The following is a 12,348-nucleotide window of genomic DNA, read 5'->3' as shown; positions in this document are numbered from 1 at the left end:
ACCCCCCCCCCCCCCCCCCCCCCCCCCCGCCCCGCGGGTTTTTCGTCTTTTGGCCCCTTTGGTCGCCCCCGGGGCCGCCGCTGGGGGGGGGGGGGGGGGGGGGGGCGGGTTTGAATGGGTCATGACCCTAAACAGGCAACAACAAGGATCATCAGGCCAATGAACCTACCAGATACGTTACAGTAATATTAACTCGTCTGTTAACTCATCTGTATGTCACCCGCCAAGATGCTGTCACATGCTGTCTAATGTCACGCTGCCTGCAACAGTTCCATGTAGGTAACTGTCCGGTTCTTTCTGTTCATTTTCCGCATTTAACTTGGCTACCACGTGTCACGGAGGGTGGTCTCTATATGTACCTAGTTATCGAGAGTAGGTATATCTACACATTTACACAATGTACTGGAAGAGGATATATATATATCCTCGATGCATTCAGAAGACACCACCCGTGCTTGCCCCCATTTCCCCCCACTTTCTTCTCAGATTCCCCTCAGTTTATCTCCAACTCGTTCGCACATTTAGGTCTTAGTTTTCCTACCGAACTCCGTGAAGGTATGGGGGCGTACTGTAGAGCGTGCTACAGCACTATAGTAGACACAACGAGTTGGTAGGCAGCATATGGCATATGATGTAGTCAAGGAGCTCAAGGGCTCATCGTAGTTTTCCTCGATTGACTCTCAAATTTCATCTAGGACTCTATTGTCATCGCGAAGGTGCCTTCCCATTTGGTATTCTACTGCTGTCTGGCTACTCCGCACCTATTCCTAGTCGTAACGACCGCCGCCCGCGGCACCGTTTCATGATGCCTTCGTATCTCGAGCAGCTATTCTCGCTTGAGGGCCACTTGGCCGTCGTCACTGGCGGTACTAGGGGTATCGGCCAATCCATGGCGCTTGCCCTCGCCGGTGCCGGGTCTGACATCATCCTGATCCAGCGAGACGAGAAGAATCTCGAGACGAAACAGAAGATCGAAGCCTTCGGATGCAAAGCCTTCGTATATACCGCCGACATGGGCTCTCAGGACCAAGTCGAAGGGCTCGTGGCGCGGATTCGGGACGATGGCCACGATGTTGACATCCTCGTTACTAGCGCCGGCATCCAACGACGGCACCCGGCGCACGTTTTCCCCATGAATGACTGGAACGATGTATGATCTAAAAGACACATCTTCTCCTGTGGCACAAGCCCATCCAGTGACAGTTCAAGTGAAGTTTCGAACTCAAAGACTAATTCTCCCATGACTTGTATTGTAGGTTCTTCAAGTCAACCTGCAGGCTGTGTGGACGCTCAACCGAGATTTCGGCGCCTACTTCTTGACCCGTACGCCGGATGCAACGGGCCGCCGTGGCGCCATCATTAACGTCGCATCTCTCGTCTCTTTCCAGGTTAGTTCTCTGAAGCTATTTATGCCCCCTTTCGGCAGACTTCAGGCCTCATGGCTCCTGCAAACTGCCGGGACATGAGGTGAACTTCTTCCCTATCTGGCAATTACTGACTCCAGTGTGTGTAATATAGGGTGGTCTTAACGTCCCCGCATACGCCGCTGCCAAAGGTGGAATCGCTCAGTTGACCAAGGCGCTGTCCAACCAATGGGCGTCCAACGGGATCAACGTGAACGCCATCGCGCCGGGCTACATCGCTACCGACATGAACGAGGCCCTGCTGCAAGACAAGGCTCGAAGTGCCAGTATTCTTGAGCGCATTCCTACGGGCCGATGGGGCAGCCCACAGGACTTCGAAGGGGCCACTATATTTCTGGCCGGCGCGGGATGTAGGTACGTCAGTGGTGAGATATTGACAGTAGACGGTGGCTGGATGGGGAGGTAGTAAAGCAGCTCCAATATACATATTGACAACATGTGTATCGGGAATACCTACGCACGGTCCTATTCGTAGACAGAGTCGAGGAGCGAGCAATCCTCGCTCCATGTAAAGTGAGCCATAGAGTAAATGTAGTGATAATCTACTTGCCCCCCAACAAGGCTCACGAAGAGGGAAAGGGAGGGAGGAAGAATTCAGGTACTCGTGAACCGCCCTTAGCTCGTATGGTCAGATAACTTGAATTACCACACCTTCTGATGATGTAACTTCTATTTGACCACGTCAAGTATTTGGTTGCCTCTTTCTAATTATGATACTCTATTCCCTCAGTGATACTAACATCTTGTCATATGTCATCGAGATACACAGGCGACTTCATTATTGTACAATTTATCTCACCGTCCAAGCCTGTAATAGCATACTCTATCTACCATTCCCGGATACTTCCATCAGGACCATGGAACTCCTTACACTGCCACGGCAGAGTTTCCTTAGAAATCTTCTTCACAATCTCCTCGTCAATGTCAATACCCAGTCCATAGCCCGTCGGGGCCTTCACGTAGCCGCCGTTGCCGATATCAAATACAGTCGGGTCCTTCAGGTATGTCAGAAGGTCAATACCATCTCCGGCCTCTGTGTTGTAGTGCATTCCTAAACTCATCTCGAGAATGGCGAAGTTAGGTGAACTTATGGCAACGTGCATCGAGGCCGCGAAAGCCACGGGGCCCAGGGGACAGTGAGGTGCAATAGCGACGTCGTAAGCTTCCGCCATAGTAGCAATGCGCTTGGTCTCGCTGATACCACCGGCGTGCGCAATATCGGGTTGCAGGATATCGATGCTGGCATCCTCGAGGAAGCGCTTTACGTCCCAGCGGGTATATAACCGCTCTCCGAAGGCAATAGGAATGGTGGTGAGGCCAGACAGCTGCTTTATAGCCTCAGGATGCTCATTTAATAAAGGCTCCTCGATGAAGAGGGGGCGATGAGGCTCCAAGGCCTTGGCGAGCTGTTTGGCCATAGCCTTGTGTACGCGGCCATGGAAGTCCAGGCCAGCATCGAGACCCAGTGATTTCACCATCTTAAGTCTCTCGACGGATGCGTCCAGGGTGGCAGGAGAGTCGACCCAGTTGAGATCTTCTGTTGCATTCATCTTGACGCATTTTAGACCTTGTGCTATACGTGCTTTGCTGTAACTAAGTTAGTCTTAGACCCATCGGAAGTGATGTATCAACAGTACGTACGCGGCGTTCTCGACGTCCGAGGGCCTATCCCCACCAATCCAACAATATACCTGAACTTCGTTGCGCACCTTGCCTCCCAATAGCTCGTATACGGGTACTTTGAGGTTCTTACCTGCAAGCAACGGGCCGTCAGAGGCGTGCAAAGAGGTATGCAGTGTGGATAACATTACCTTTGAGATCCCATAGGGCGATATCAATACCCGAGAGGGCGCTCATGAAGACGGGGCCGCCACGGTAGAAATTGTGTCTCCAAAACATCTGCCAGATGTTTTCAATGTCGCTAGCGCCTGATCAATTCAACGAACAATGGGAAGTGCAGACGAGAGAGCACAAACTTGGCTTCCTTTCCCATTATCCTAGGAATCATTTCCTCTAGGCACCCTTCCACGGCGAGATCGTGTCCCTCGAGTGTAGCCTCACCCCAACCGAACTGGCCATTCTCATCGGTAATCTTGACCATCAACCACCGGGGCTTGACCCGATAGTAGACAACATTGGCGATATTGGGCATTGTGGGCGAAAGAAAGAGGACACAGGCGGCTGAATCACTGCGAAATATGGTGTTGGCACATGGCACCTGAAAAAGATTCGCTATGGCCGGCGTAGATGATGTAGTCTTGGATGTGACGGTACGATACTATGTACGATAATATAACGCCAAACAAGTATCATGTATTATTCGGACCTGGAGGCTATTAGATCCAGGGGCCGACTAAATAAAGAATTAAACAGCGTCTCGATTTACCATACACGGAGCCAAACTCGACATGAGCCTGGCCCTCTCCGGTTGGCTCCAACCCTCGGAACGCATAGGGATCGTTGTTGGCCCTGTGCATGGACGACGTAGCCATTGCTCTCGAAATCTGCGGCACCGGTCGTCAACCCCCCACTGCCGGTCCCCTCACCCCTCACTGAACCCCAACCATACGACGAGCTGTGGGTCTGTGTGGGGTTAGCTACTCGGTTACCTAGCTCGCCTAGGTGGGGTTTGTCTGTGACGTGATGTGACATGACCCCCAACTTTTACCCCAGGTTGTACATCTGCATATTCCGACAGGGTTCTTCAAGCCACGAGACGGAATGGGATTTTGCAAATTCCTCGTGTCGCGTGAGGATACGGCGGCGTCAGCCAAATCCGGGGTACCAGGATCAGAAATCACTACACCCATAGGTACTTGATCAGTACTTGTACTTAATACCGACAATGTATCTAATGCCTTGGAAGGTGATGAACAAAGGTAACTTTGGGCCCTCTGGTATTATAGCCCATGCGACAATCTGCCGCGCATAACGCGCACCGCATTCAATGTTTTTGTAAGCGAGCAGATTTCCCGAGGATGGATTGTACAGTACGGACTGTATATTTCCCCCCTTTTTTGTATGTATGGATAAGACAACACATGTATGCCTATAGTGCTTTGAATTAAGGCTGTGCGTCTCCGCAAGAGCCTACCTAATTGAAACCACACACGATAAATATGAAGATTGAGTCCTTCGAATGGTTGGAACATCAACGAAGCCTTGTTCCCGATTCAGATCACGAGCTTCGATTCTGAATCAATCATCTCGTAGCTTTGGTAGGCTCTAGTATAGGCCCAATACCGCGGTCCTGATGTGTTTTGGTAAAACGTAAACGTATTTGAACAAAATATGTTATACTCACTGTAAGGACCCTAAAGACCTAGAAGCTACATTATCAAGACGTAAGTGGCGGAGGAAGCAAGCGGCCTCATAATATGAAGATCACTCGGCCGGGTAATAAGATGACCCTTATCATGATCCGCACACGCCGTGTTGTGCATATTGAAGGATATTGCTACAAAAGGAGAGCTATATATACAACTACTTGGCTAAAAATCGCTGGAAAGCTTCCTGCTCAATCACAACATTGCCCACAGAGCGGAGTCTTTTCCTCCCTTCTTTCTGCTTCTCCAGCAATTTCTTCCGCCTGGTGATGTCGCTAGCATGCAGTTTAGCTAGAACGTCCTTGCGAAAAGGCTTTATCGTCTCTCTAGCAATGATCTTTTTCCCGACGGCGGCCTGGATGATGATCTCGAACATCTGCCGTTGCACATGTTCCTTGAACTTGGTAACCCACTGTCTGCCAAGACGTTCTACCTGCGACCGATGGACGACACGTGCTATCGCATCGACCGGTTGTTTATTGACAAGTAGTTGTAACTTGACTAAGTCGCTCTGTTGCCAGCCCGCATCTTCGTAATCAAGAGTAGCATAACCCTTTGTGGCTCCCTTCAACTTCCCGAAGAGGTCATCCACAAGCTGTGCTGTAGGGATCCGGTATTTGAGAATAACCTGCATACCCGTGAAGGGCTCAAGGCTTTCTTGTTTGCCCCGGTTGGCCTCGCACAGCTCGATGGCACGGCCGAGATATTCTTCTGGGACGGTGATGGTGGCTAGCACAAATGGTTCATAGAAAGTAGCGCCGCGAGCCTTGGTATCCTCAAGCTCGGGAAACTCGGTGGGACTTTGGTGAACTGTCTCTTCCCCATCTCTCCACATTACCTTGGTTTGGACAGCAGGTTCAGTAATTATAACACTGGCGCCATATTCCTGGCGCAAGCGGTCTTGGAAGACGGAGCAGTGAAGACTACCCAGAAAACCCACTCGCCAACCTGCACCAAGCGCTTCGGAATGGTCTTTGTACAGGGTGATGCTGCGATCATTGAGAACTAGCTGGTTGATGCTGTCAGAGAGACGGCTGTAGTCGGCTGGGTCAGTAGGAAAGGCGGCAACGAAAACCATGGGCTTCGGTTCCTCAAAACCCGGATATGGCTCCACCACGTGTTCCGATCCGAATGTTGTGAAAGTATCCCCAATTTTGGCATCTTGGATTTTCTTCATGCCTGGGTTGAAGAATATATAACCGACCTGACCAGCTCGAAGGACCGTCTGGGGTACTTGCGTCGGATACCTGATACCTACTTCTCCTACGGTATATTTCTGACCTGTGGCAAAGCTTACTAGTTGGTCGCCCGCCCTGACTATCCCATCGAAGAGTCTGACAAGGCATACGACGCCGCGGAAGCTATCATACCAAGAGTCAACCAGTAGCATCCTCAACGGTCTGGTTTCGTCGCCAGTGGGGGCGGGGATGGCATCTACAATTGCGGGCAGCAGCGTTTTGACGTTCAGGCCAGTCTTGGCGCTGACGCCGATGGCCTTGCTCGGGTCTAGCTCGAACGTCGACTCCAGCTGTTCCAGCACCCGAGGAACGTCGGCAGCGGTCATGTCGACCTTATTGACAACAGGGAGGATCTTGAGGCCCTCGGCAAAGGCCAGATAGAAATTGGCAACGGTTTGCGCCTGCACGCCCTGACTCGCATCTACCAACAGCAGAGCGCCGCCACAGCTCGCATAAGATCGAGTCACTTCGGCGCGAAAATCAACGTGACCAGGGGTGTCAACGAGGTGAAGCAAATAGTCGTCACCATGGTGGTTGTATATCATGGTGCAGGTTTGCGCCTTGACGGTAATACCACGTTCGCGCTCTACTTCGAGAGTGTCGAGAATCTGACGATTGGAATTGGACGAGGATATAGTACCGGTAAGCTCGAGCAACCGATCAGACAAGGTGGATTTGCCATGGTCGATATGGGCGACAATGCAAAAGTTACGAAACCGGTCAATAGGAATAGCGGCTATGCGGCGCTCCAGGTCACCCATGACGGAGGCCTTGGAGCTAGCGAAGCGAACTATCTGGATATTTCCCCCTGCTCTGACAGGGCTTATCGTGCTTGTCGCCATGGGCCATGTCGGCTGGTATGAGGGGGCACGGGGGGGCGCATTGCCATGTCGCCGCCTTGAAGGACCAAGATACACCAGGCGTGATGTTGAGAAAGACGGCGGAGAGCGAGGACTACGCCGCGCATAGGAAGGCAGTTGGCGTAGACATGGTCGCATGCAGATAGAGGTCAAACAATAGCTGCCACCCATGCATTCAGATTTGCTCAGGTCAGCGACGGAGGCGACGGCGGCAACGGCGTGGTGACGATGCTGGTGCTAAGTTGGTGTGGGCGCTGAGGGATCGGATATTGTATATCTAGCTCGTGAAGGCAAGCGTCATAATAGGTATGGAGATTTGGTTCATGGATCTAGTTGCGGCATGTTGTTGAAGTGTCGCCTACCTTGTCCTTCATCTCGCTCCTCCCCATAACCACCGCCAGATAAATTCACATTTCGCCAATTGCTCTAGACCGTATTGAGTTAGTCGAGACAACTCCCCAAGGGGCTTTCCTGTTATCAGACTGTTGTCTTTATCTTATCGGCAACATACGATAGGTACTTCGTACTTACAGTTGTTGCAACCCTCTGTAATCCCCTGTAACTGGCTGTACCTAGGTCAGTATGTTCTGTACAAAGCACCTTCCTCATCACCCCGCCAAAGCGATAAGGCGAAAGTAAACAAATTTCAGCTTAGAATCACAACTTTGAACGTCTCTTACCAGCTTCATCTCGTTCTGGTAACGACGTCTTCTCACACGAAATTGGGCCATTTAACCACCTCTTCAACTCGATACTCGTCATGCCTTCTTCGGCTTCGACCGAAAAGGACAAATCCAAGGTCCATAAGCTGTCCCTTAAGGGAAGCGCAAGGCTTGTGGCTGAATTCGTACGTGGTTAGTTATTTGAACTGACAGGGCTCTGCCACTGACATTTGGGTCATGTTGTAGTTTCAATACTCAATCCACACCATCTTGTATGTTCCATCCGCTGTTGAGAACTTGAAATGTAACCTCAAGACCAAGCTCCAGTCGACTGACGAGAAGCCATAGGTTCCAAAGAGGCGTCTATCCCGCCGAGGACTTCACAGCGTACGAAACTTGAACTCCCATGTCCGACATTCATCTTTGAAGTAAAAGCTGACTAATGTTTCGTTCACGGTAAACTAGAGTAAAGAAATATGGCCTCAATATGCTCGTATCTGCAGACGATCAGGTTAAGGCCTACATCAAGAAGATCATGTCGCAGTTAGATAAGTGGATGCAGCACGGAAAAATTAGCAAGCTAGTCATTGTCATTACCGACAAAGACACCGGGGAGCACGTTGAGAGGTGGCAATTCGACGTCCAGATTCTTGCTTCATCAAAGTCCAAGAAAGCCTCCAAATCGGCCAACCTTGCCGCCGCCACAGGAGACCAGGAGAACAACGGCAGGGGTGATAGTAGCGGCACTGCCCCCGCAGCATCCTCAGCCGACCCGTCCAAGACAGAAGCCGAGATCCAAGCAGAGATCGCCGCTTTGTTCCGCCAGATCACCGCCTCCGTCACCTTTCTCCCACAGCTCGCCGGTGACTGCACCTTCAATGTCCTCGTGTATGCTGATGCCGATAGCGATGTGCCTGTGGAATGGGGAGATAGTGACGCCAAGGAGATCGTTGATGGAGAGCGCGTGCAGTTGCGTGGATTCAGCACAAGCAATCACCGTGTGGAGACGCTTGTGAGCTATCGACTTGGAAATTGAGTATCTACAGCATCTCCCCTCTCATGGTATCGTCGAGCTATCTAATTGATGGGGGCTATCAGTTTCCATACTATCGGGAACAAAACTCGACCGCGCTTCAGGCTGATACTGTCGCATGGCCAGGGTCATAATTGGCTGGGGCGTTTTAGGAGTATGTCTGGTTAGGAATGAGTTACACTGGCTCTGTCAGCTCTTTATGCCTGGGAGAAATTACGGCTACAGTAACGGGACCATCAACGTTTACTATTTATTCGGAGAGGGGGGAACGATGACAACGCGTCTCGGATGTGAAGCTGTAAGAATCTAAATGTAACCGACTTTTTGTATTTTTCGTCAGAGCTAGCAACATGAGAAACTACTCCAACTATTCAGAAGCTCAATAGCCTGCGCTTATGCTACGGTACCTATGCACGCTCACATTCCCGAATTTGACATACACCTATGTAACTCCCTCTTGCTTTTGGTTGGATCACCCCTGTGCCTTCGTCAATTTCGCCCTCTGTTCGGGTAGTGGTCAGCTTTCCCTAACCCTATTGAAGAAGTAGACATATGCTGTCTTCTTCATCTCTTCGACATCTCCAGCTTCGACAACTTTTTCGTCGTTAAAGAGTACCCATTTCGGTTTATCTGAGGGATCAAGCTGCTTCCGAACGAATGCCACATAATGTCTAACAAGTCAGTAATCTTACTCGCTGATGGAAGTTAATTCAAGCTTACCCTGCATGGATACTGGTCCCCTTGTGGCAGACAATACTTCGTAACTGAAAGTTTGCAGGGAGATCTGCAGATCCAGCTGGAAGCTGTTCTTGTTTCTCCGTCGCGGCACCATTATCTCCGGTGGTGTCACCTTGATCATCCGGATGACTGAATAACCATTCAACTGCTCGCTCTACGTCGCCATTGGTCTCTTTGAGAGCCTTCCGTGCTTGCGGAGCATTAAATCCCATGGCACCAAGCATCTCAATTTTCTCGGGATCGGCCCCATCACCTCCACCCGAGCCAGTTGATGTGAGTACTAACGGATCGTCGATGTCGGGATCTTCCATATGAGAGAACAGCCACTCCATAGCGGAATTTGCATCGGAGTTGCCCGTCGCGTAAAGTGCCTTTTCGGAACGGTTACGAGGAAATCCCATGGCCATTAGCTGATCCAGTGCGCCCTCGTTCGGGGCAAACGTTGGAGCGGCGGCATTCTCCTCCTCGGGAAGCAGCTCTTCAGACTCCTGATGGCCAGGTGAGATATACCCGTCCAATGAGAATGCGCCATCTGGTACAATAACGGGGACATCAACTTTGCGCGGTACCCAATTCTCTATGGTCATCTTCCGGGCGTTGATCACTAAAGTAGTGGGGAAAGTCTTGAACAGAACCCGCTTCATGAATCCAACCTTGCTATCGCACGCAGGGCAAGTAAGTTCGACGGCCTCCTGGGCTGTAAAACGGTTGAGACACTGCTCTAACGCGACTGCCTGATACCTGTCACCTTCTTCCCCTTCAGAAGATGGTAGCTTCTCGAGCGGGACATCGATGAAGATACTATCTTGCTCGGTAGATGAGTAGCGAACCTTTTTGCAATTTATGCATTGTAGCCGTTGCTCCAGTACAAAGCGGAATGGTTGTGTCGGGTCAACTAAAGGAGCTGGGTGCTGCGCTCGCGTGATCAATTTGATAAGGTGCTGAAGAAATTCGAATGAATCTTGTTGTCGCATGGTAGAGAATTCTGGGTGACCTCGACCAATGAGATGTTTCAGCATACTTGGTGCAAGACCTTTCTGATGCGGAACTTCAGGTAAGCGCTCCGATGCTATAACATCGCTGTCGGGGTTTGAATAGCGACCTGAGAGCAGCCCGTCTGCTATCTTGCGCATTTGAGTTTCCAGGTCTTGGGCTGGGTCGGGCACGCGTGGTAGATCAGCTCCGGGGATATTGTACCGTTCCTGAAAGGAGGGCAGGTCAAATAAACACTGCAAAATGCTGGCGAGGTAGCAACTGTTACCAAGGTTTTTGAGGCCGGTCAGGCTAGGTCCGAATAAGGGTTGCAACTCTTTTCCATCCTCTGTTGTCATAGAAAACTCCCAGCGCAAGTTTTGCTCTATCTGCATCTCGGTTAAACTCTTCTCTGTTTTGACTTGATCAGCCAAGATGATGCCCCAGTGAGCCAGGTGTGGTGCAAGCTCATCGTCTAGACGTTCATCGTCGCATTGATAGCAGTAGACGTCGGCAGATCCCTCTGGCGTGATGGATCCAAGCTTAACGGCGACTGGATGGTGCGACTCTGTAGCATGGGCTAATCCGTGTGAATTGCCCCCGACACCACCGAACTGAGCCCTCCCGCAGCCTAGATTTCCACAAGCCAAACATAGCCATAGATTTTCTTTGAGATCGCATTTGGAACAGTGACCCAAATCACCGCTTTCGATCTTCCGACTCGCCTCCTGCTGCAACATGAGGATGTGCTCGCAGGTGGATAACTCCTGCTCCCATGCTTTGACTTCCTCCTGACGAGAGAATGTGTTCGCTTTGAGAATGCCGTCGACGATGGGAGCGAGCTTCGCGTGAGACTTGTCGAGTTCTATAAGGCATTCATGACACTTGACGACGGTACTAATGTCGTATCGATCAGCTTCGGTCTCGGCTGTGATAGCCAGCTTTGTCATCTTGGCGGGAGGCTCATCCTTGACGACTCGTTTTCGGGTCCGACGAATGTTTAGCGCAAGGGGGTGATTTCTCGTGACATAGTGAAGCTGGGAATGCGTTCTGTCGCCGACACAGCCCCCATTAAAGCATTGCAGGCAGACATCAAGGCCTTCCGGTTCGTCCTAGAGCCAGTCAGCTGAGCCTGACAGACCAGCAAGGGGAACGACGCGTCGAGAGAGTTGATAACGTACAATGGAGTCGAAACATTGTGTGCAATCCTCGCGGTAGACAGACTGAGCTGGTGTGGGTGGGTTTAGGGCTGTCGCAGCTTGTCAGCATAGCCGCAAAATCAGCTTTACGGAATCAGAAGCTTGGGGGTACTTACAGAGGGAATCCAGATGTCGACAGGTCATGTTGAAGGCCGAGAATTAACGGCTGTTCTCTGGCTAGTCAGTAATGGGAGTCTCAGACGGATGATAAAGGAGCGGATGGAGGGAAACCATCGAAGAACCAAGCCAACCAGAGAGACGTCAGGCGATATTGAATTAGGTCAAGCAGAGTTTGGTTTATTTGGGCTATTGAGGCTGTTGGGGCTGTTTGTCTCGGTACCTAGGGAGTAAACAGAAACAAGAGTGGTTACCAATGCCTGGTCAGTACTGGTCTTGATGTGACAACAAGCGAGAAAAGTGATGTGGGACAAAAACGGGCCGTAGTCTAAGGTGAAGGCGACCTGAGTCTGGCCTGAAGGGGGGCAGGCAGCCAACGAAGAGGTTGACTGGGACAGCTTCTTCAAGTCAGCATACTACTACCTAGGTAGTCTACGCTTTACTATCTCGAGGTGATGCAATCAGGTATCATACCTACTCTAGTATCGGAGATGGGGCAAAGCTGAAGCTGTTTCAAATCACCCCGCCTCAAATGAGCTCACTTGCCAGAGTGAGGCAGTCCCTTGCCCCGCATGCTGCACGTCCATACTGCTACGGTACCTACCTACCTACCTACCTATGGATGGATGTACATTATGTATCGCGATGTACATGGAGGTACAGTGTTCGGCCAGCCCTGCTGGTAGATACCTAGGTATCAATCAGTATGTAGGTACGGAGTATGTGCGGAGTATGCTCGGAGAAGAAGCTCGGTAGGTTTTCGGCTCCGAACCGCCTAT

General features: G+C 51.0%; 5 protein-coding genes across 5 annotated transcripts; 2 read left to right on the top strand and 3 right to left on the bottom strand.

Moving 5' to 3' along the window:
- Positions 1-108: 108 nt before the first annotated feature.
- Positions 109-2,073, top strand: F5B22DRAFT_625912 (uncharacterized protein). The gene is made up of 3 exons (XM_047976202.1): positions 109-1,150; positions 1,257-1,388; positions 1,519-2,073. The coding sequence occupies exons 1-3, from the start codon at positions 803-805 to the stop codon at positions 1,828-1,830; spliced, it is 792 nt and encodes a 263-aa protein (XP_047826270.1). The 5' UTR covers positions 109-802; the 3' UTR covers positions 1,831-2,073.
- Positions 2,074-3,887, bottom strand: F5B22DRAFT_625907 (galactonate dehydratase). The gene is made up of 4 exons (XM_047976201.1): positions 3,401-3,887; positions 3,236-3,345; positions 3,066-3,177; positions 2,074-3,011 (listed from the first exon to the last, which is right to left on the bottom strand). The coding sequence occupies exons 1-4, from the start codon at positions 3,574-3,576 to the stop codon at positions 2,252-2,254; spliced, it is 1,158 nt and encodes a 385-aa protein (XP_047826269.1). The 5' UTR covers positions 3,577-3,887; the 3' UTR covers positions 2,074-2,251.
- An 854-nt stretch (positions 3,888-4,741) lies between these two features.
- F5B22DRAFT_487069 (GTP-binding protein lepa) lies at positions 4,742-7,751 on the bottom strand. The gene is made up of 3 exons (XM_047972301.1): positions 7,529-7,751; positions 7,380-7,414; positions 4,742-7,274 (listed from the first exon to the last, which is right to left on the bottom strand). The coding sequence occupies exon 3, from the start codon at positions 7,017-7,019 to the stop codon at positions 4,908-4,910; it is 2,112 nt and encodes a 703-aa protein (XP_047826268.1). The 5' UTR covers positions 7,020-7,274; positions 7,380-7,414; positions 7,529-7,751; the 3' UTR covers positions 4,742-4,907.
- On the top strand, positions 7,443-8,904 carry F5B22DRAFT_625904 (mitotic spindle checkpoint component mad2). The gene is made up of 4 exons (XM_047976200.1): positions 7,443-7,695; positions 7,757-7,782; positions 7,859-7,897; positions 7,976-8,904. The coding sequence occupies exons 1-4, from the start codon at positions 7,609-7,611 to the stop codon at positions 8,544-8,546; spliced, it is 723 nt and encodes a 240-aa protein (XP_047826267.1). The 5' UTR covers positions 7,443-7,608; the 3' UTR covers positions 8,547-8,904.
- Positions 8,905-12,139, bottom strand: F5B22DRAFT_625900 (ubiquitin carboxyl-terminal hydrolase 14). Its single transcript, XM_047976199.1, has 5 exons — positions 11,824-12,139; positions 11,569-11,618; positions 11,435-11,502; positions 9,264-11,365; positions 8,905-9,214 (listed from the first exon to the last, which is right to left on the bottom strand). The coding sequence occupies exons 2-5, from the start codon at positions 11,594-11,596 to the stop codon at positions 9,061-9,063; spliced, it is 2,352 nt and encodes a 783-aa protein (XP_047826266.1). The 5' UTR covers positions 11,597-11,618; positions 11,824-12,139; the 3' UTR covers positions 8,905-9,060.
- Positions 12,140-12,348: the final 209 nt, after the last annotated feature.

The sequence above is a fragment of the Xylaria bambusicola genome, assembly GCF_022495145.1.
Source record: "Xylaria bambusicola strain CBS 139988 unplaced genomic scaffold F5B22scaffold_64, whole genome shotgun sequence".
Lineage (NCBI taxonomy): Eukaryota > Fungi > Ascomycota > Sordariomycetes > Xylariales > Xylariaceae > Xylaria > Xylaria bambusicola.
The sequence above is the reverse complement of the archived record's forward strand: the minus strand, read 5'-3'. Positions and strand labels throughout refer to the sequence as shown.

Bases quoted from the DNA above. Each gene is read 5' to 3' on its own strand.
- F5B22DRAFT_625907 (XM_047976201.1), bottom strand. From the start codon at position 3,576: ATGCCCAATATCGCCAATGTTGTCTACTATCGGGTCAAGCCCCGGTGG. The intron at 3,178-3,235 runs GTAATGTTATCC...CGTTGCTTGCAG, and splicing joins CGCCCTATGGGATCTCAAAG to GTAAGAACCTCAAAGTACCC. The intron at 3,012-3,065 runs GTACGTACTGTT...ACTTAGTTACAG, and splicing joins TCGGACGTCGAGAACGCCGC to CAAAGCACGTATAGCACAAG.
- F5B22DRAFT_625904 (XM_047976200.1), top strand. From the start codon at position 7,609: ATGCCTTCTTCGGCTTCGACCGAAAAGGACAAATCCAAGGTCCATAAG. The intron at 7,696-7,756 runs GTACGTGGTTAG...GTCATGTTGTAG, and splicing joins CAAGGCTTGTGGCTGAATTC to TTTCAATACTCAATCCACAC. The intron at 7,783-7,858 runs GTATGTTCCATC...GAGAAGCCATAG, and splicing joins TACTCAATCCACACCATCTT to GTTCCAAAGAGGCGTCTATC.
- F5B22DRAFT_625900 (XM_047976199.1), bottom strand. From the start codon at position 11,596: ATGACCTGTCGACATCTGGATTCCCTCT. The intron at 11,366-11,434 runs GTACGTTATCAA...GACTGGCTCTAG, and splicing joins CACAATGTTTCGACTCCATT to GACGAACCGGAAGGCCTTGA. The intron at 9,215-9,263 runs GTAAGCTTGAAT...CTGACTTGTTAG, and splicing joins GGGACCAGTATCCATGCAGG to ACATTATGTGGCATTCGTTC.
- F5B22DRAFT_625912 (XM_047976202.1), top strand. From the start codon at position 803: ATGATGCCTTCGTATCTCGAGCAGCTATTCTCGCTTGAGGGCCACTTG. The intron at 1,151-1,256 runs GTATGATCTAAA...CTTGTATTGTAG, and splicing joins CCATGAATGACTGGAACGAT to GTTCTTCAAGTCAACCTGCA. The intron at 1,389-1,518 runs GTTAGTTCTCTG...TGTGTAATATAG, and splicing joins CATCTCTCGTCTCTTTCCAG to GGTGGTCTTAACGTCCCCGC.
- F5B22DRAFT_487069 (XM_047972301.1), bottom strand. From the start codon at position 7,019: ATGGGTGGCAGCTATTGTTTGACCTCTATCTGCATGCGACCATGTCTA.